The 21207-nt window shown below is 37.0% G+C and overlaps 2 protein-coding genes across 2 annotated transcripts in view; one reads left to right on the plus strand and one right to left on the minus strand.

Moving 5' to 3' along the window:
* LOC127653970 (anoctamin-1-like) overlaps window positions 1-1184 on the minus strand; it is a 78288-nt gene extending 77104 nt beyond the window's left edge. The window contains exon 1 of the mRNA XM_052140871.1: window positions 1026-1184. Within this exon, the coding sequence (XP_051996831.1) occupies window positions 1026-1041 (16 nt within the window). The 5' untranslated portion in view covers window positions 1042-1184. The remainder of the gene's footprint in view (window positions 1-1025) is intronic.
* A 10753-nt stretch (window positions 1185-11937) lies between these two features.
* Window positions 11938-21207, plus strand: part of LOC127654024 (apoptosis regulator BAX-like) — a 29542-nt gene continuing 20272 nt past the window's right edge. Inside the window, exons 1-3 of the mRNA XM_052140960.1 lie at window positions 11938-12081; window positions 12244-12398; window positions 21095-21143. Coding sequence (XP_051996920.1) covers window positions 12332-12398; window positions 21095-21143 — 116 coding nt within the window. The 5' untranslated portion in view covers window positions 11938-12081; window positions 12244-12331. The remainder of the gene's footprint in view (window positions 12082-12243; window positions 12399-21094; window positions 21144-21207) is intronic.

Consider the following 21207-nt stretch of genomic DNA (forward strand, 5'->3'; position numbering starts at 1 on the left):
ATAAATGTTATTACATTATATTATATTGCATATGCGAAAAAATTATGCTAGAACCACCTTTTCTCTGAAGTAATGCTGCTATCAAGTGCACCTGGTAAGCTCCTATGTTCAACTTAAGCAGTCATTAATATGACATGTCATGCATTCAGGTGAAAAACAAATTACAGACAAACAAACTATGGATGACCTGACAAGCTCTTGTTGCACTAGGGGATAATCATATCTGAATACACCTGCATCACTTTTACACAACACATATGATTTATTTATTCAAATAACTAATTTGCATAAAGTAAGCCAGAAGAGAAAAGTGCATCGTTCGCTTTATATTGGTTGAATAATATCTTTGACTTTCAAGCAGTGTTGCTTTCAGCCAACACCACAAATCAGGTATCATAGAGAATTCCAAGTTTCCCAACTGGTAAATATGAGTTCACTTCATTTGAAGGCATTTTTGCAATCACTTTTAAACAACTGGTCCCAATGTGCATATTTATTTTTTCAAGTGAATTTATGATGTCAGAAAAGTACTTCCTTTTCTTCACAAAATGCTATCTTATGACATCAAAACCCTTTAACTACATTTTACTGTTTGCATCACCTAACCAACTACATTTACTAGTTTGTTTGCATGTAAATAAATTGCTTGGTAGCTCAACTGATAGAGCGATGCATTTCGATGCAAAGGACCGGGTGTGGGAGTCCTGAAGAGCTTGCGAGTTGACACGTGAGACGCATCACAAGAATTACGTGGTTGCTTCAGCAAATTCGTTTTCCATCTTGCATTTGCTTTTTATGACACTATCGTTAGGTTCAGGTTTAGGGTAGGGAGGCAGGTTTTGTTGATACAAGATTAACATTCTCGGTTTGGGAGAAAACTCTGTTTTATCGGCACAGTGGACCTCTCAACTCAGAACTACCACGATACGTCTAAGGAAATGCGCAATATCGTTTAACAAAAATGTTGCCACGGTCATGTCATTTTTGTTATCTTTGTGAAGTGAATTGGGGTGGTATCTCTTTACCTGCTGGTTGCAGCATCTCAAAGCTGGATCTCTCTGTGACCTCTCTTCCTTTTGATCAAAACGTCTGAATCACTGAGAAGTGAAATCCAGTCTACAGAAAAATACTCTCATCTATAAATCTTCCATGCATGTTTGAGCAAAAGTGGATGCTGGACTGCTTGTCCCTTAGCCTGAGTGGGCAGTCTCAGCCCTTGGTGGGATATATGCACTGATTTTAAACAACCCTCCCCTTTGCTGCAAACAAATCATCATGAGGAACCAGTTAATTAGTCTCATGGACCAGTGAAGGGTTGGTCAACTAACAGTATGTCTTTTTAATTCAGTGAAACACCCCATCGTGCCCAAAAAAATAAATAAATACAAATAAAAATCACAAAAAAGCTTCCTTTTGATCCAAATGACTTTCTTTATTCAAAAGAATAAAGTGGAATACAAAAGAAGACATTTTGTGCACACTGCACTTTTCCATTCAACAAAAGCATGTAGTGATTAGGGGCTGTCAAGCTCGAAAAAGGACCACAAAAGTAGTCCATATGACTGACTTTGTGTGAGGAAAAGTCTAAAATGTAATTTGTAAAAACCTTCCCGTCTGTTCTGTTGCATTCAAATGTAATTTGCGCACCACCCGTTTTGACGTTACAGAGCACGTTTACATAATGCATGATTTTATACGATTAATAAGTCTACAACATGTAAGGTCATGTGAACACCTTAAACAGTGTTCCTTTATTGGGATGAGATCATAAACGGTTTATGTATAACCTTAAAGTATATATTTTGACATCAAAAGCAGAGAATAACAGAATAAACAGAACATAACATATCACATAAAGGAGGTGATTATCTTTCCAGCGAGCCCACACACAACGTAATCGTCTGCATAGTTCATAAGATAATCCACATGAAGCACAATGTGCACACAGCATATAATGTGCTATATGGCTATAAACATGTTATCTTTCCTGAATCAGATGATTTCATTGGAATAATAAACCAATCGGATTGGATCAGATTGGTGCAAAAATCCTCCATATTTAGGCAGAGAGACATGTGATTGGTGACTTACATATGGCGCCAAGCACATGACACTGATTCAATGATGACTCAAATGGCACAGAATGAACCTCATTCTGTGAAATCTCAATACTAAATCTGTGTCTGCGTGCTATGTAAACCTTTAGTTCATTGTTTTTGCATGTGTATGTTACCAGTTCTGCTCACCCTGCTCCAAATGGGATTCGAACCGTTGTCTCTGGCATGAGAGGCGGATGCGCTAACAAGGAGGCTAAAGGCTACAGACTCTAGCGTCAGTTGCTAGTGCACCTCTTGAGGTCAGGATAGCGAGGTTTTCACACTGTACAGCTATCTATAAGCTGGCTCCCAATACATGTAATTAGTTTTCAAGTACAATTATTATGTTTTATATGTTTGGAGAGGCTTTTGGCTCTTGGAGACATTTTTGACATTAATGCTATAACTTTTGATTGCTTTGTTGTATCAACACAGAATTGTACTCAGATACAGGTGACATGATTGGGAACAAAATAAAAGCTGTTATTCAGAGCCACCTTATTTACACTCTGAGGCATATCATTTCAAATCATTTCAAAATATGAAGAAAAACATTTATTTTTTTGTCTCAAGTTCTTTGTGATTTTATTTAGCAGTTTCTTTAGCTGAGAGTCTCAGAATTTATCATAAAAAATGTTAAACGTTTTTTTTTACAATGATACCAACACTTGACCCTCCTTGTTTTTATAAAGTTATAAGCCTTTAATTTTGGGTGTGCCACTGAAACAGGAAATCTTTAAAACACCCTCAGAGCTTAAAGGGTTCAAACCTTTACATGACACTCTCAGTGGCAGCTTGATGCTACTGGATTGGACAGTATACAAACTTTATCTTGCACTACAACCAAGCCAAAGGAAACATGATTTTGTTTTTGTCTCAACAAGAGGAGTGATGCTATATTTAAATCTCTAATCCTGTTCTCACAGTAAATGGCAAACATTCGTTGTTGGAATCTCTGCTGCGTGATGCAGTATTCGATAAAGCAAGGAAGCTGATGACTAAAGTATGCTTTAGAAAGAAAAACAACAACAACTTTCCACTGGGAATGCAGCAACAACAGGGTCACAAAGCTCCAGCACCACTTCCCGTTTGTCAGAAACTTTGTCCTGACCTTTGAACCTAGGCCCTCCATGGTTGTGCTGACATATCCCTTGACAATCTAACCCCATGTATATTTTCCCCTTAACAACACAGACACTTGAACATTTGGCCTAACTCCTTTCAGCCCAGAATAACTGGATAACTAAACGTATCTGGGTGTGTGCGTGCGTTTCTGTAGAAAACGTGTGCGATGCTTGCCCTGCTAATTTTCCACCACAATGTGAAGATGTACTAAGTGTTTTTAGAGAATCGCTATTCGGTTGCTAGGTGGTTTTGGGTGGTTACTTATTTGCCTAAAGTCAAAAGTAATCAAGTTTCAGATATTCAAGTCCTTAGATACTGCTCTGTTTCCTTTTTCAATGTAAGTCTAGATTGTTTTCCCATCTGGTTGCTGAGAAAAGTAATAGCACACCTCTCTCCCCAACAAACTGCACAATTTGATGTATGTCATGTCCAGAACACAAATAGTTTGTGACAAGTTATGTGCCAAAGTTTATTACTAACCCTAGATTTGAGCAACTGTAGTAGTGAAGCTTGTTTTGGCACTTAAACAGTGTTATGGTATTAAATCAAACTAAGCAGATTGATCTCTGGAAAGTTAGCTGGTAAAGATAAAATTAAACATTACATTGTGTGGCTTGGATAAATGGACAATGGTTAGGAGTGTGGACATAAGCAAATAAAACATCTTGTTGTTTCCAGTTCTCCAGTGACAACAGAAAGGAATAATATTTGCCTGTTAATGGCCCCAAGTTAGAGAAGTGGGTTGAATGCAGGACAGAGACATTCTCAAAGAACACCGATACAACGGCTCAGCGTTTATTTGTGCATTAAATTACACATACTGCATGACTTTTGTACTTGTGGATGGTATTCTGTGCAAAGAAACTAATAAATATTCATGCATTCTTCTGGTGCGTGGATTCAGTTGCGGATCCTGGCCTAGGCGCCTAGGGCGGCAACGCTCTCTGGGGCGGCACAACAGGGTATCTGATCGATCGCCCCTCCGCAGAGCTCGGAAGATCGTGGTGGGTGCCCCGAGTTGTTCCTGACAGGCTACCCAGCCTAAATGGCTCTAAATGGTTTGGATTATAAATGTTCATAATGCATTCTTACGTTCTAAACAAACATAAGATAACCATATACCATAATCAACAGTGTAGGTACATCGTGACACAGGATCGACTCAGTGGTCTTGAGAAAATAAGTATCCACCATGTGAATGCTGGGCAGATCTGACAAAGACATTGATGATTTTGCATCAGTGTAAACTAGGAGGGGGGGGGTTACATTTGAAATGAGGAATTATGTGTAATAGCACAAGCAACAATCTGTATGTATTCTGCCATTTTCTTTATTTATTGACTCTATATACTTCATTTCTACATCATTGTCTATATATACCCCAAAATTAAAGAATTATACGATAAAGAAACTCATAAATGATGTATGAATTTTCATGAGATCGGGTTGGGAAATCCGTCCATAAAACTTCTGTAGTCAAAATCACCAAAAATACTTTTTCCACATTATAGTCATATGGTGAACATTATATGAGGCTACACCTGATACATGAAACATAATCTGAAAACCACAAAGTAACATATGCATTTGTATGCATTAAACACTATTTGCTGCGTAATTTAGATTTTTACAACACTTTATTTACAGCTTTTTCAGAATTGCTAAAACACATTTCTTGAAACCATTTACAATGCATTTGGCAGACGCCTTTATCCAATGTGACAATCCCCCTAGAGCAACCTGGAGTTAAGTGCCTTGCTCAAGGACACAATGGTGGTGGCTGTGGGAATCAAACCAGCAACCTTCTGATTACCAGTTATGTGCTTTAGCCCACTACGCCACCACCACTCAACCTTCACCCATTTGCTTGCAACTTTTAACTACATTCACAAAACCCCTGACTCGTCTGGCAAAATCAGACAACCGCCTCAAAACCATCTAATCTGTGTTCAGATTCACAGCCAGTCAATATACGTATAAACACTACAGAGCATTCATTAGACACTACATCAGAAAATGGAGAACACAGCGTCCAGAGCATGTATTGCAGAAACTAATGTTTATTGTATACAGTAAGTACATTTTGCAATTACTGTCAAAAAAGTATAGTAATCACAACTCACAGTAGTACAGTGACTATATTGTATACTGTAAGTACTGCATGTAATACAGTATTGAATGTCTGTATATTCAGCTCTTGCATACTGTAAAAATACAGCTGTCCAACTGCAAAACCCCAGAGAACAAGGAACACTTAATGAAAAACACATTACAGGACACTAACTCAGAAATGTTGTGCAACTGCAAAATCAAAGTCAATGAGAGATTCATTCTGCCTCAGCATCACATTTTCACATCATTAGAAACAAGTGTGAACAATTTTGAGTCGTTGTGTGTAAACGATGACAACTGTGTTGTAGTTGTGTTCACTTTTGCTGCCTGTATTTACTGTTTTGCAACACAAATGCATCACAGTGCAAAATGTGTTTTAGTGCGTGAGAATGTGTTTAGAGATTTGCACAAAGAGTGATTGATTTGACAAATGGTTTTAGGCCATTGAGCGTTTGGCTCAGAGAATGAGGTTTAGTGTTTTAGCAACTCATAAAAGCTGTAAAAGAAAGCAAAAATGGCGTTTACATTAAGGCACTTACAATGGAAGTTGATGGGGCCAGTCAACTCATTGTTTCAAAAGTTTGTTTAGATGTAAACAGTTTATATGTTAACATAATTTTTGAGTGATAAAATCTCTCAATAATCTTGTGCTTGGAGTGGTGGTGGCATAGTGGGCTAACGCACATAACTGGTCATCAGAAGGTCTCTGGTTCGATCCCCACAGCCACCACCATTGTGTCCTTGAGCAAGACACTTAACTCCAGGTTGCTCCAGGGGGACTGTCCCTGTAATAAGTGCACTGTAAGTCGCTTTGGATAAAAGCGTCTGCCAAATGCATAAATGTAAATGTATGTAAAGTTATACTCAATATTAAATCATTGTTGTCATGACAAGGAACCCCTGTCATCTCGGTATTGGATTTAACTTCACACAGATAGGGTTGGTAAAATATTTTATCACACTAAAATCATGTTAGCATGTCAAATGTTTAGGTCTTGTTGCTATACTTTTGAAACGCTGTGCATTTCAGTGTTTAAGGACTGGCCCCATTCACTTCCATTGTAAATGCCTTTCTGTAACCATTTATTTTATTTTGAAATAAAGGGGGGACGAGTCTAAATTAATTTGTGTGGCAATCAACATCATGCAACAAATGCTTTTGATTGAGCGTAACTTGTATTGAACCCAAAATATTCCTTTAAGGAACCAGAATTGTTAAGTTCCTTTAGATTCCTTCCCTAATTTAAATGGTCTTTCAATTAAAAGGGATATTTCAGGTTCAAAAAAGCATCTGTGACATGCTGAACATAATTTTGACTTCTCCCTCGATTTGTAAAAACAAGCTAAAGTCTTGTTTACAGTCATACACCTTCAATGGAAGTCTATGGGTCAAGACATGATGGTGGAGTGGTGGTCTAAAGCACATAACTGGTAAACTGTTTATCAGAAGGTTGCTGGTTCGATCCCCACACTCACCACCATTGTGTCCTTGAGCAAGACACTTAACTCCAGGTTGCTCAGGGGATTGTCCCTGTAATAAGGGCTCTGTAAGTCACTTTGGATAAAAGCGTCTGCCAAATACATAAATGTAAATGTAAGACATGGTAAACATTAAGGTTATTAATATTTCAACCACTATAAAGCGCATGTAAAGCCAATAAACTTTAACTTTCACACATTGCATGCAAGGATACCCGAAAGGGACTGTGTACATAGAAAAATCTCCATGCTCAGGAATTAGTCATATAAGCAAATAAACAAAATAAGAGCAGCACATTTCTGCTTTTAAACAGTCCGGATTGCCTTTCCTCTATACTTCCATTGTAAGTGCATTTCTGTAAACAGGATTTTTGCTTGTTTTACAAGGGACGAGCTGAAATGATTCTCATTGGTACAGAGATGGGAAAAAGCATGTTTTGACAGAGCTGCATTTTGAATTTCAACAAACAAATAATATGAGTAGAGGCATCAAATCAAATTCTGTGTGCTACGGGTGAGATCTCAACTGCAGAAATAGCTGACCATCAATTAGTTACAGGACTAGAATCCAAACATTGTTGGTGGTAATGCACTCTCCATGGGAAATATGTCCATAACTCTCCTCATCCCAATCTGAAATGGCTCCATTAACAAGTTCCCATACACTGACCACTGACCTCCTATCCCCCATACTTCCTGCCATAATTTTCATCTTAAATTAAAACAGGCTGGTGGATCAGCTTGCGCTCCATCACAAACGCTCAAAGTGAAGGCTTGTCACGCAGCCTAGCCATTCATGGAATGGTCTGAATATTTTCTCACAGCCTCCGTCAAGCCATCAAGATAAAATGAGGGTTAGCTGGAGACTACAGTTCATTTGAAGATGAACGGTCTGAATCAAGAACAAAGAGAACATCATTTCTATGATCTGTCCACAACTTCCCCTCTCACAAATCTTAAATACAGCATCATCTCATTGTAGTGTGTGTAAATGTGTGTGATGGTATCAGTTATGGTTCACCAAGCCAGTGGTGGCTCAGCAGTTAAGGCTCTGGGTCACTGATGGGTCGGGGGTTCAAGCCCCAGCACTGCCAAGATACCACTGTTGGGCCCTTGAGCAAGGCCCTTGACCCCTTGCTCCAGGGGTGCTGTTTCATGGCTGACCCCAGCTTAGTTGGGATAAGTGAAAACAACTGGATTTCATTGGCTCTGTACCTGTACTCTGCACAATGACAATAAAGTTGAATCTTAATCTTAAGGCAACCGTGGGACTGGGAAAACTGGAATTCTAGTGGGGGAGCTTGCGAATACATCCTGTGCATGCCGAGGAGGAGTACTGGGCATCAGAGATCTTAAATAGCCCTACTTAAGCAGATCAATATTTAAGTCCTTTTTTACCATAAATTCCCAGTAGGTGGCGATATGCAGAAAAAATGTGAATCGCCAAAAACAAAAGTAGGTGATGGAAATTAAAGTTGAGATTGATGGTAAAAAAAGGACGTAAATGTTGATCTGTTTCTCACCCAGACCTATCATACTGCTTCAGAAGACATGGATTTAACCACTGGAGTCTTATGGATTACTTTTATGCTGCATTTATGTGCTTTTTGGTGCTTCAAAGTTCTGGTCACCATTCACTTGCAATGTATGGACCTACAGAGCTGAAAATTCTTCTAAAAATCTTTTGTTTGTGTTCTGCACAAGAAAGAAAGTCGTACACATCCGGGTTGTTATGAGGGTGAGTAAATTATGAGATAATTCTCATTTTTGGGTGAACTAACCCTTTAAACATCTGCCACGAACACAAGCGGAGTAAACTGTCCCAGTGCTGATGATGTGAGCTATCAGCATGCTTGGAACGCCTCTCGTCCAATCATAATCGATGACCCGAACAAACTGTTGTACAATATTAATTAGGGATGCACAATTTGGACAAAAAAATTAAAAATGTAAACATTTTAAAAATCATATAGTGACTATTATATAAACAATATTGCAATTGCGATTTAATTAGTTTTATATTGTGTTGCTACTGCTCTAGAACAACAAAAACAAGAAGGCATACAATTACATTAAAACAGCAGCTATCATGTTGAACATGGTGTAATAACAACAAAAGTGATTCCTTTTAACCATAATTATGCATTTTTGCCAAGATGGCATTAAACACCCCTATAGTCACTGCAGCTCCATATTTTATGCAATATAACAGACTTAGAATAGAAAATAGGAAACCAGTGATGCACATAAAAAACAGGAATTTCAGTTAGACTGACCATGAGATATATAATTATGTCTGACCAGCTAGGTGATGTCCCAGTACTTGCACTGAGGAACTACAAGAGCAAGTTGTGTGCACACTGGCTTCTTTTTGTCCATCAGTATCTTATTACCTTTGTGGTAAAACTCCATTAGTTTGACACACCTCTCCAGGCCTCTACTCTGAGTTGAGTGAATTGGTTAAGCCTACAGCCCGAATAAATGCAAACAAATCTCTCCAGTGAGTTTAGCAATCAGTTTAAGAGGGTTGTTTGAGGTTATGCACTATGTGTAATGAAATGTGGCACGGCAAAGCTGACAATACAGCATTACAAATACTGACGTATAAAGTGAAGAGTAGATTAGGAATAGCCTACAAACATTCAGTTAGTTCTTGTCAGATTCCCCAACAAATATGTAAAAAGTCACACAATTTTAGCAGTATACAAAAATGTTTACAATATGTAACACACACACACGCACGCTCCAACACACCTGCAGTGCTCTATAATACAGCAAACAGAAAATAAGAAAAAAGCATGTATTTGCTCCACAGGCTAAACATCAGAAAAATGGCGCCATCTGGTGGAAAATATAAAGAATTAGCATTTTGAAGCCAGTGCACCGGAATGAAAGCATAATATCACAGAATTCATGATTTTATGCTTTAATGGCACTGGGATCAAATATTGCAGTTTTAATGGGTTTCAATGGGGACATTTTCGTCCTGAAGATCCTGAGTGTAACTATTTTGTGTACACAATGTATCATAGATGTATTATAGGAACTGAGGTTGAAATTCCAAAATCCCCCCCCCCCCCCAAAAACACACCTTTGGCCAGATGTAGGCCATTGGCATAAACACACCCAAAATGATCGAAAAAAAATCAAAAAATTAAAAAGACAAAAATGTCCAGAAGGTCACTGTTCAGTAAACGGAACGGATGTCTTTGTGCGCCGGTCCGCTGATGGTCTTCAATAATATAGACAACAGCGACATCTTATGGTGGGAATTGTGCATTACAGTCTGTTGCATAGAAGGCTCATCCTTCAGTGGCAATACAGTCTAATAAATATCCAAATTGGCCTAAATGCCAATATTGTACCCCCTCTGTGTGAAAGAACCCTAATCGGACTTAACTGAAGAGTTAGCTCATGCGATAGAGAAAAACATCTCAGGGTGATTGTGCAATATATGACCATAAAAATGGGCCCTATTAGATCTACTAAAGGGATTTACTGTAGTACTGTCCACTTGGTCATTCTCAAAACATATTGACTTTCGACTAATAAAACATTTACATTTTCATTCACTCATTAAATGCTGAGTTAATAAAATAAAAATACACACATTGAAATAATTTCCCCCCCATAAAAAACAACTTGACTGTATAATTTAATGTTGTTTCCGAATGATGGCTGTAACACCAGAGACAAAGTCTCTTAAAAGATGAATTTTAGAAGATGGTGTCAATAGCATTACAAAACATACACAACTGATCAGACTAACATTAATAAATCATACCATTAAATCATTTATTTTAATTTAAAATCTTTCACATGGACATTGAACAATGTAACACCATTGACAAAATTAAGTTAAAACATAAATAACTATTTTGTGTACACAGTGTATCATAGATGTATTATAGGAACTGAGGTTGAAATTCCAAAATTCCCCCCCAAAAACACACCTTTGATCAAAAGGTTATGTTATAGAATGATGCCTTTTAAATGGTTTCTTGGCAATTTGACTAAAATGTTTTTTGTTTTTTTTTACAAAAAAATCAAGGGTCATGCTTGTCACCATATTTTGATAATGAGTAATGACCCACCTGCACCATAATATAGTATTTGGATATTCTCAAAGCCTCTGCATAAATTCATAATTAATAACTGTATAATAAAGTACAATTTAAATACATAAATATTTAACTAAAATTAATAAATGCACTATTTGTGTGAATCTATGCTTATAAAATTACACGAAATGCGTTTTCTTTGGGTTACAGTATTCATCATTCACGAGTTAACAGCAAAGTCCCTTTTCAAGGCAAGTCAGTCCACTCGGCGGCCATCTTTGGAACGCTCTCGGGAAGCCATTTTCAAAAAGTGGCATAAAAGTAGCATCCAGCTCCTATTTACTTGAATGACGGAAAGACCGACATTTTCAAAACAGTTGGTCAAGATTACAACCAAAGAACATATCTCAAAACAGCAGTAAAATCTGACCACAATAGACCACAGATTGTGATGACGCGTTTCCGCTTGATTTATCAGCGTAAATCTCGTAATTTTCTTTACATTATACATTTTTTAAATATCGAATGTGAATTTATAAAAGTATGCTTTGTGTTTTATTACCCTATAATTCGTTTAAAAAAAATTAATTACCACAGCTTGCTGAGTGAAAGTAAATTTGGCATCTTCTCCCATTTTACATTTACACATTTGGCAGACGCTTTTATCCAAAGCGACTCACAGAGCGCTTATTACAGCGCCAATCAAAAAAACGCAATTCTTCAGGCTGTTCCAGCTATTGGGCATGAATGTTCTCGAGAGGGACTGACAGGCTGTCTGTCTGCATGAAAAAGGTGATTGGCTCTTTTATATGTGCGGCGGGACTTCCTTTTCTACATCCGCAATATTGGGCGTTCCAATTTCCAACAGAAGTGGTCCGTTTCGTGCTAAACAGTCTCTGGTTATACATTTCATGTATACAGCATTTTTTTTTACCAAATAAAAAATATATACAACGTGAAATTTAATTACTGTGGTTAACCCACAGCGAATCTGCCGTTATGTTCACCTCGTAAAAGAAAACGCCTTCTACATTTCAGCGTTACTTCCAGTTTTGGTACCGAGTTCCTATGTATTGGTGGAGCTCTTGTTAAATTTTCTCGACCACTATTACCTACAGATCATGTTTATCATCTTAATAGTGCTACCGATGAGGACATATAAACCACAAGCATCGACTACGTCAACAAATTATGTTGTATATTGTTTGAATTTATAAGTGTAAATAATATGTGTGTATATATGTATATATTCATATCTATGTATATGGGAGATAAGCTGTGCTATGTTATTTTTATTTTTTTGTGTGTGTTAATATATATGTATATATTATTTTATTTTATTTTGCTCGAAATAAACTTCAATCAAATCAAATCTGTGAATTTAGCTCATTCATAAGTTGTTAAGCTGGTCCGTCTAGTTCGCGAGCTTGAGTCGGGGAGGTTTTGCTTAATATAACTATGGCTGAGGCGAACGACGTAGAGCGGACGGACGAAAACGAGCTAAAGGGTGCTACAGTTGGAGAAGGTAAGAGGTCCGATAAGACTTAAATGTGAATGAGAGTGACTTTAATGTGTTAGCCGTCGACTTCAAATGGCACCTTTCCACTGAACGGTACTATTCGACTCAACTCTACTCGCTTTACGTTTCCCATTCTTCAATTCATGATTATAGGCTGTTCGTCATAGTTGCGCCGCCTCTACTATCGTGACATCATCTTAAACGCGACACAAACTGACCAAATCAATAACACGACCGCTAGCTGTTAGCTCTTGTGCTACATGGTGATTTTACACAAGTGTAACTGTTAAATTGGCCTGGTTGTTTTAGAAGCAAGCTTTCCAGTAGCTAGTCAACTAAATAAAGTGAAGTTTTCAAGCAGAATATAGAGTTTACGTGTCACTCTCCCTCCTATTGCTCGCCGATCTAGATAGCGTTCTACCGAACCATTTCCAAATTACCTTGATGGTTCTGTAGTCACTTTTTAGTTTTTTGTTACTTTCCCATATACTGTTGGTATATCCGTTGGTAGCCGTGTGCGGCAAACAGCTGATACACATCTTGAGATTCGTTTTCGTTTCGCTCATCGCTAACGAGTGGACCGTCCGTTATTGAACACGGCGTGGTTTTGCGCACAGCCATTTATTTTTTCACAATTCGAAAGTCCCGTGAACAAATTATACTGTTATCGCTGTTGCTAACTTTAAAACTAGCCGGTTGATGTCGTCAAGTGTCGGAAATGTAGCGATGATTCTCTCTGACCAATCAATGATCTGCAGGATTGTGACGTCACATTTAGTGTCGGCTCGGCTCGCTTGAATCCTCGACCGAGGTGGTACTAGAAAAAGTATCAGGTGCCAGGTACCATATGGAATTACGATTGTGCCAATAATAATGAATGTAACTTTATGAAACTGAACGTAACTTTTTCAGAAACTATCAAAAATATTCCATTACAAAAGAAGAAAAACACAATTAAAATGAAAAAAATGAACTCAGTCGCACGAATTTAACAGGCTCTTCAAATATCCTTCATTTTTTGTTAATGTTTTTCAAAGATTCGTTTTCGCAAATCGTGGATTCTGAATACATTGCCACAGATTTCGCTTACGCTTCGCAGTTTTTCGTTTGCTGTTTTGACACAAACCTCTCGTGGGGGTGGGCTTAACAGTGATCTACTCTGATTGGATAGTGAGCTTTTGATGGACAGGTGCTCTCTCTCGGATGTACAGACGTCACTCAGTGGCCCGCATATTGGAAAGCTCTCGCGGTGATTTGTAGTTATGCAATACGTCGTGCTTTGTTGTATTACTTACTAACAATATGTAAATAATATTTGACCTATAATTATATAATTTAATATTATATGAGACCTTCGATCGTCTAATAATCGTCTTCGATCAGTCTGTAAAGATGAGCTCTCAGGAGAGACACGGAGCGGCATCATCTTCCTCCTCCTCTTGTCCTTCAAGGCAGCTTGAAGTAAGTTCGTGTTACTGAAGTAACCAATAACATCGATAAAAGTTTTATTCATGTAACGTTACAGTGTGCAACAGTTCTGGCTTTATTTTGCAAATTTATTGTTTAACCACTTCAGCTCTGCAGGATATTTTGAATTTTTTAGAGAATTAGGCATATCTGAATTTAAAAGAGCGTCCTGCCCACATTGGAGTAAATGGATAGAAATTGTCTCATTTTACAGAAAACACTCTACATTTCAACACAGTGGTGGAATATTGCATATATTCTATTATATTTATTCACAATGTTTTGATAAACACATATAAAATATCATATTTTTATATATTTTTTAATAATTTTTTTATTGTCATTCACAAGTTTGCAATGCACTGATGTCATGTCATGATGTTATGTAGTTTGATTGTTTGCTCTTTTGCACAGTTATTATATTCAAGGACGTGTCAATGTAGACAGTGCAGATATCAAATCTAATGTTTCATTACGAATAATCAAGCTAAACTTTGACAGCATATGCTGTAAAATGTCTTCTTGCATTTGTTCCTACAGGTAAAAAAAAAAAACAAACAAAAAAAAACAGCCCCTTAAGGATAGTTAAGACAATCCTTTTTTCTCTTTCTCTCTCTCTTTCTCTCCAGTTAATTTGCACAAAGTCAGCCATCATCATTATAAGGACTAGCAAACCAGTTTTACCCTAATTCAGCTGTATAATTTATATACCATCATTCAGTGCCTACCTGGAAAAGTGACATTTGTCTTTGGTCCTGACAAGTAACGTTAGCATTAAAAGAAAGGAAGATTAGGCAAACATATTATTTATATTTTATATTTATATCTATACATGGTATCTTGATATATAAAAAGTTTTTTAAACAATAAATTTGCAAAATAAAGCCAGAACTGTTGCACACTGTAACGTTACATGAATAAAACTTTTATCGATGTTATTGGTTACTTCAGTAACACGAACTTACTTCAAGCTGCCTTGAAGGACAAGAGGAGGAGGAAGATGATGCCGCTCCGTGTCTCTCCTGAGAGCTCATCTTTACAGACTGATCGAACAGAGGGGTTACCAGGATATCATGTTTGGGGGGGCAACATAAACAATTGAAAAAATCGGCGAAAAATTAGGCTATACTACACACAATCTGTTTTAGTGCATATCTTTTTCTAAGCCAGGAACCCAGAGATAGGCACAGGGCCCCTATTAGACTATAGGGCTTAAAATGGATTTGTGTTGTGTCAGACCTCACTCATCTGCTAGCGATGGAAAAATATGCACAAAACAATCCACTTTTAAATTGTAATTTATCATCAGATGCAGAGGCGTTTCCAGCATTGAAGGACATCCGGGGCTTAGCCCAGACCATTTTATTTTCACACTAGCAACCACTTCTCTGTAGTCCAAAGCTGGTGAGAGGGTATTCTTTGAGTTTTGCTCTGGCTGGGCCTGTTTCTACAGTTCCTAAATCTTCCACTCTAGTACTATCCTCAACATCCTCTCTCCTCCCTGAATCATCTGTGATGCAAAAGAACAGATACAGCACATAACTTATTGCAAATCAGCTTCAAACAACTAATTCATCAAGTGCTACATATGTCAAATTGTAGATCAATACCATTGAAGAAAATGTATTGGGAAGAGCAGATCAGTGGGATTGCCCTTAGATCTATCATGATTCTTGAATTGTCATGTACATTAACATAAAGTCATCACAAAAGAGTTATATTATAGTGAGTAAAGTGAGGTAAAAAAAATATTGAATATAAATAATTTCTATTTTTTGACATAAATAGTCAAAATGATGTATAAGATCCTAAGTTAAAGCAATACATGAATGACTTTAGTTCATTGACACACTATGGCATCGAACTGTATATAATTCTCATCATCTCTATGAGAATAATTCATCTGTCAAAATCCTTTCATTAGGATCATTGAGATAAACAATGTTTCACTTTTAACTTTCTCTAAAGTAAAGTGATGTATTAATTGTTACCAGTTTCCATGCCTGATTCTGGCACAGCTGCTGCTGCTGCTCCTCAGTCTGTTGCTCATCTTTGCAACACTCTACAAAACCATTTAATCAAATCAAAGTGTATATTTCCTACAAACTAATATCACAAAACAAGTCACACATACATTTTATGCTAATGCTTATTGGTTATCCTTAGCGAAAACAACACCTGATAAACAAGAAAAGTACACTTCGATTGGGGCTCGAACGGGGGTCTCTGGCGTGAGAGGCGATTGCGTTAACTCGGAGCTACCAAGCTGCATCAATCAAGCAATGAAATAAGGCATCTTATGATTTCGGGGGTTTACATAGGCTTCTGTCCGGTTTTATATTTGTCAGTCAACTATTCAAAATACATTCGGGGCTGCACTCAAAACAACAGATGGACAGATTATTTCTCAAATTCTCAGGGGAGGCAGAGCTTATCCTAGGGGAGGCACTGCCTCCCCCTAGACACGCCCCTGTGATCGAAGACGATTATTAGACGATCGAAGGTCTCATATAATATTAAATTATATAATTATAGGTCAAATATTATTTACATATTGTTAGTAAGTAATACAACAAAGCACAACGTATTGCATAACTACAAATCACCGCGAGAGCTTTCCAATATGCGCGCCACTGAGTGACGTCTGTACATCCGAGAGAGAGCACCTGTCCATCAAAAGCTCACTATCCAATCAGAGTAGATCTCTGTTAAGCCCACCCCCACGAGAGGTTTGTGTCAAAACATCAAACGAAAAACTGCGGCGTAAGCGAAATCTGTGGCAATGTATTCAGAATCCACGATTTGCGAAAACGAATCTTTGAAAAACATTAACAAAAAATGAAGGATATTTGAAGAGCCTGTTAAATTCGTGCGACTGAGTTCATTTTTTTCATTTTAATTGTGTTTTTCTTCTTTTGTAATGGAATATTTTTGATAGTTTCTGAAAAAGTTACGTTCAGTTTTATAAAGTTACGTTCAGTTTTATAAAGTTACATTCATTATTATTGGCACAATCGTAATTCCATAGTACCAGAGAGTTGCGACAACGGAAGTTCTAAATGCTTGATCGTCACGTGATTCACGTAGACTTCAGATAGTTCCAGGAAGTGCTTTTACGGCAGTCACTTATTTCCAGGGGTTTCAGTACAGCGTAAAAATGTGACGTGGTAGTGTAGGCGTTCTCCTAATTCAAAATTTGCATCAACAAAAACATTTACCGATTTCCCTATTTTGTCTTAGATTCTCCATGGCTGTTCCATCAGTTTGCTGTCGCTGTTATGAAAAGCCCGCGATGAAAATATGAAACGCCCGCGGAAAGAAGGCACTACAATGCGCATTTGTTTTATGTCATGGCCACGCCCCTTGTGCGTCGCTGTACTGAAACCCCTGTACTTTAGTGAATGCCGTGCTGTTACGGGCATTCCAAACTGTTAGAGTGACAGAACCAGGGGCGAAAACTTCATCAAAATGTTGGGGGGGACAATAAACATAACAATTCTGAAGAGCAATTTTTGAAGGGGACACCAAGGTTTTTTTTTGTTGTTGCCCCGTTTGCATTTGTATTATTTTATTTCTTAAACAATTATTTTATATCATTATATTATTTACAATACACATATTTTAATGATATTTTAGGGGGGGACAACCCTCAGATAGGGGGGGTCCTGACCCCCCCGATCCCCCCGCGATTTCCGCCTATGGACAGAACTGCGATTTCTGGTAATTAGTACTCAATAAATGCATTTATTTTATATATTTATGTAACATACCGACATATGTATGTAGCATGAGTATGTTGTTACAGCGATGTTGTTTTTTAAAGATCAAATCAGCTAATATTTGAGGATTAGTGTTCGCTTACCATTATTTGCCTCAACTTATTTCAGGCTAGGGTTTCTGTTGCCTTTTTATGTTACCTCATGTTCATTGTTTTCACTAATCTCATGGTAACTAATGTCATATTTATGACTTTTTAGATAGTACAGAGACAGGCTGGTGACAGGTGATTTCCAGCTCGCACCGCACAATGGGTCAATGAACTATTAACTATTAGCAGCAGTTACGGAAATGTAAAATTTAGTGAAATTAAGCTTATTGTTTACAATTCTTACAATTCTATATATAGTAATATAATTATTTATGTATTATAAATATTATATATCTAATGTATAATTCTTACAATACTTATTCATATACACAATATATTCAGCTTTAAAACAACTTAAGCATACTCGTAGCCTATATAAACTGCCGTTCAAAAGTAATGAGGCTGAAAATTCAGCTTGGCATCACAGGAGTAAATTACATTTTAAAATACATTAAAATAGAAAACAGTTATTTTAAATTGTAATAAAATTACGATAATACTTTTTTTTGTATTTTTATTCAAATAAATGGAATAACTATTTACAGCAATTCATGAATACATTTCTAATAAATTAACTAGCATGCCAAGCATTTTGTATGTGTCCTTTCTTTCATGTTGTCGTTGCATAGTCTTCACCATGGTTTGCTGGGGATGCTCCAATCGCTCAGAGAAAGGTGTGCGAATGTATGGCTTCCCCACTGACATGAAGAGGAGAAAAAAATGGTTGGCTCAAGTCAGCAGGAGCAATCTAAATATAAATAAAAATTACAACAACAAAAAAATGTGTGAGGTATTTGCAAAGATTTTACAATTAATAGGGTGTTCGTTACTAACTTTATCCAGCTCCAATCCTTGCCTAATCTGTTAGTTATCCGATAACATCCTTTATCTCCTAATTTAATGAGTAATACTCAACTATAAGGTTTTAATTTACAAGTTATTTTTATTTAGATGTACTAATAATATACAGAATAAGATAATATTATTCTTTAAACGTCTCACCTTTTAAAAGTGCGTCGCAAACGGTTTCTGCTGCATCTCTACGGCGCGGCATGTGTTTGCTGCTACTTCCGGGAACTATTGAGAGGCTCCACGAGCCGCCATTGCTGTAAAAAAAAAAAAAAAACGTTCCATTGAAGTCAATGGAGTTGTCGCAACTCTCTCTATATGGCTCTGCCAGGTACTATCCACAGTGAAAGATACTGAACCTCAAGTTGCTCCCAATGGCAGGCTAGTGCCTTGCATGGCAGCTCTGCCTTCATTGGTGAATGTGTGTGTGAATGGGACGCAGTGTAAAGTGCTTTGAATACCGCTAAGGTTAAAAAGGCGCTATGTAAGTGCAGACATATTTTTATTTATTTATTTTTTTGTCACTGTGGTTATGTTTTATGTATTGTGTGGACAGTATGCACATTTTCCCGTAACTGAATCAAATCAGAAAGTCTGTATTTGATACCCAGCCCTATTATTCACATTACTTTATTGACAACCAATTTAATCAGATTGCTAATAGTATGCATTTTTACAGGAAAAAAGACGAATAAATGGATCTCGCATGTATGAGGTCATGTGACAACAAAGTTTGAAAATGTATTGAGGAATTTGTCCTACTGTTTCACATACTATTTTAGAACTAGTATGCAGTATGCAGTGTGTACTTGCACAGCATTCCATTCAAACAAAGCCTGTGGTTAGTCATTCTCATTGGTTATGTTAGAAATGGAATACTTAGTGATCACTAAATACTGCACAGTGCACACGGTATACTGACTACAATATTTAAAAAATAGTATGTGAAATAGTATGCATATGCAACAATAAACATTTTGAACAGCAGTATGCTACATGGTTGACTACACTACTGTTCAAATGTTTAGGGTCACTTGCCGGAAATGTTTCTGATGATCTGAAGGCGTATCCTTGAATGTTTGAAATTTGTTTTGTAGACAAAAATAAAATTGTGCCAACATATGAATTTATTTAATTATAAAACCAAAATTTTATTTGTAAAAAAATGTTTTTGAAATTGATGACTTGGACCAAATAATTAAGAAAAGGAGCCACTAAGTGCCCAACATAGATGGGAACTCCTTCAATACTGTTTAAAAAGCATCCCAGAGTGAAACCTCAAGAAATTGTCAAGAGTACATTTCTGCAAATTCTAGGCAAAGGGTGAGGACTTTGAAGATGCTAAAATATAACACAGTTTTTATTTATTTTGGATTTGTTTAGTCACAACATAATTCCCATATTTCCATTTCTACTATTCCATAGTTGTGATGACTTTACTATTATTCTAAAATGTGAAAAAAAAAAAAAAGTAAGTGACCCTAAACTTTTGAACGGTAGTGTACATATGAATTCATATTTTAAATGTATTATACATATTACTTTAGCGCAAGTAATGTACTTAAAGGTAATTACTTTAATTGAAAATCAGTAACTGTAATCTGGTTACAAGAAATGTGTTACATTACTTTAACTAAAAAGTAATTAGATTACACCGGAACAAGTGTGAACACTAGTTGTCACATGACCACACCAGGCTGCATGCGAGTAACGTCCAGTTATATCGGAAATAAATTCAATTAAAGTTTTTGTAAAAATGTCTTAAAACAGTTCGATCAGAAACATTTTAAAAATACTCCCGTTCATTTATTTCACTGGCAGTGGAGTGCTTTACATTGTGCTCTGGTTGTATACTGCACGGTATACTACATACTTAAGAAATAGTAAGAGCAGGATGTGAGTATGCTATTGCGAAAATTAGAGGTTCATGTTATATGTCATATTAGCAGATACTGTATACTTTTAAAACAAGGCTGTACAGAGAGAAATATTAAGAATAATGCATATACCACCAAATATTGTGGTGTTGATTAGAATAGAAAAGAGAAGTGAGAATAAAAATGTGGCAATAGTGTTATTTGGCTTCAAACATTCGCATAAACTGTGACCAACTGGTGTCAGAACAGGAAGTTGTGCCCAATAGAGGTCAGTGTTCACCACATTTTGGAACATACATTTAACACTGTGTGAAAGATCTGCACTTTGAGCTTGTTTCCTTTTCAAATGCTATGCAGTTATTTAGAGTAATAAATATGTTCATATTAACTGGAGTGGTGGTGGTGTAGTGGGCTAGAGCACTAAACTGTGCTCTAGCCCACTACACCTAAACTGTTAAGCAGAAGGTTGTCGATTCGATCCCCACAGCCACCACCATTGTGTCCTTGAGCAAGGCACTTAACTCCAGGTTGCTCCTGTAATAAATCCCTGTAATAAGTGCACTGTAATTAGCTTTGGATAAAAAGCGTATGCCAAATGCATAAATGTAAATGTAACTCACAACAGCTTTTCACTTTTTCAGATGTCATTGATGATGTGATTGTCGAGCAAATTGCAGTTCTACTAAGATGGTAAATTGATGTTATCCTACTCTGTGTGTATAGATCCTGTGTGTTTTATGGGTCTTTCCTTTTA

The sequence above is a fragment of the Xyrauchen texanus genome, chromosome 2, assembly GCF_025860055.1.
Source record: "Xyrauchen texanus isolate HMW12.3.18 chromosome 2, RBS_HiC_50CHRs, whole genome shotgun sequence".
Lineage (NCBI taxonomy): Eukaryota > Metazoa > Chordata > Actinopteri > Cypriniformes > Catostomidae > Xyrauchen > Xyrauchen texanus.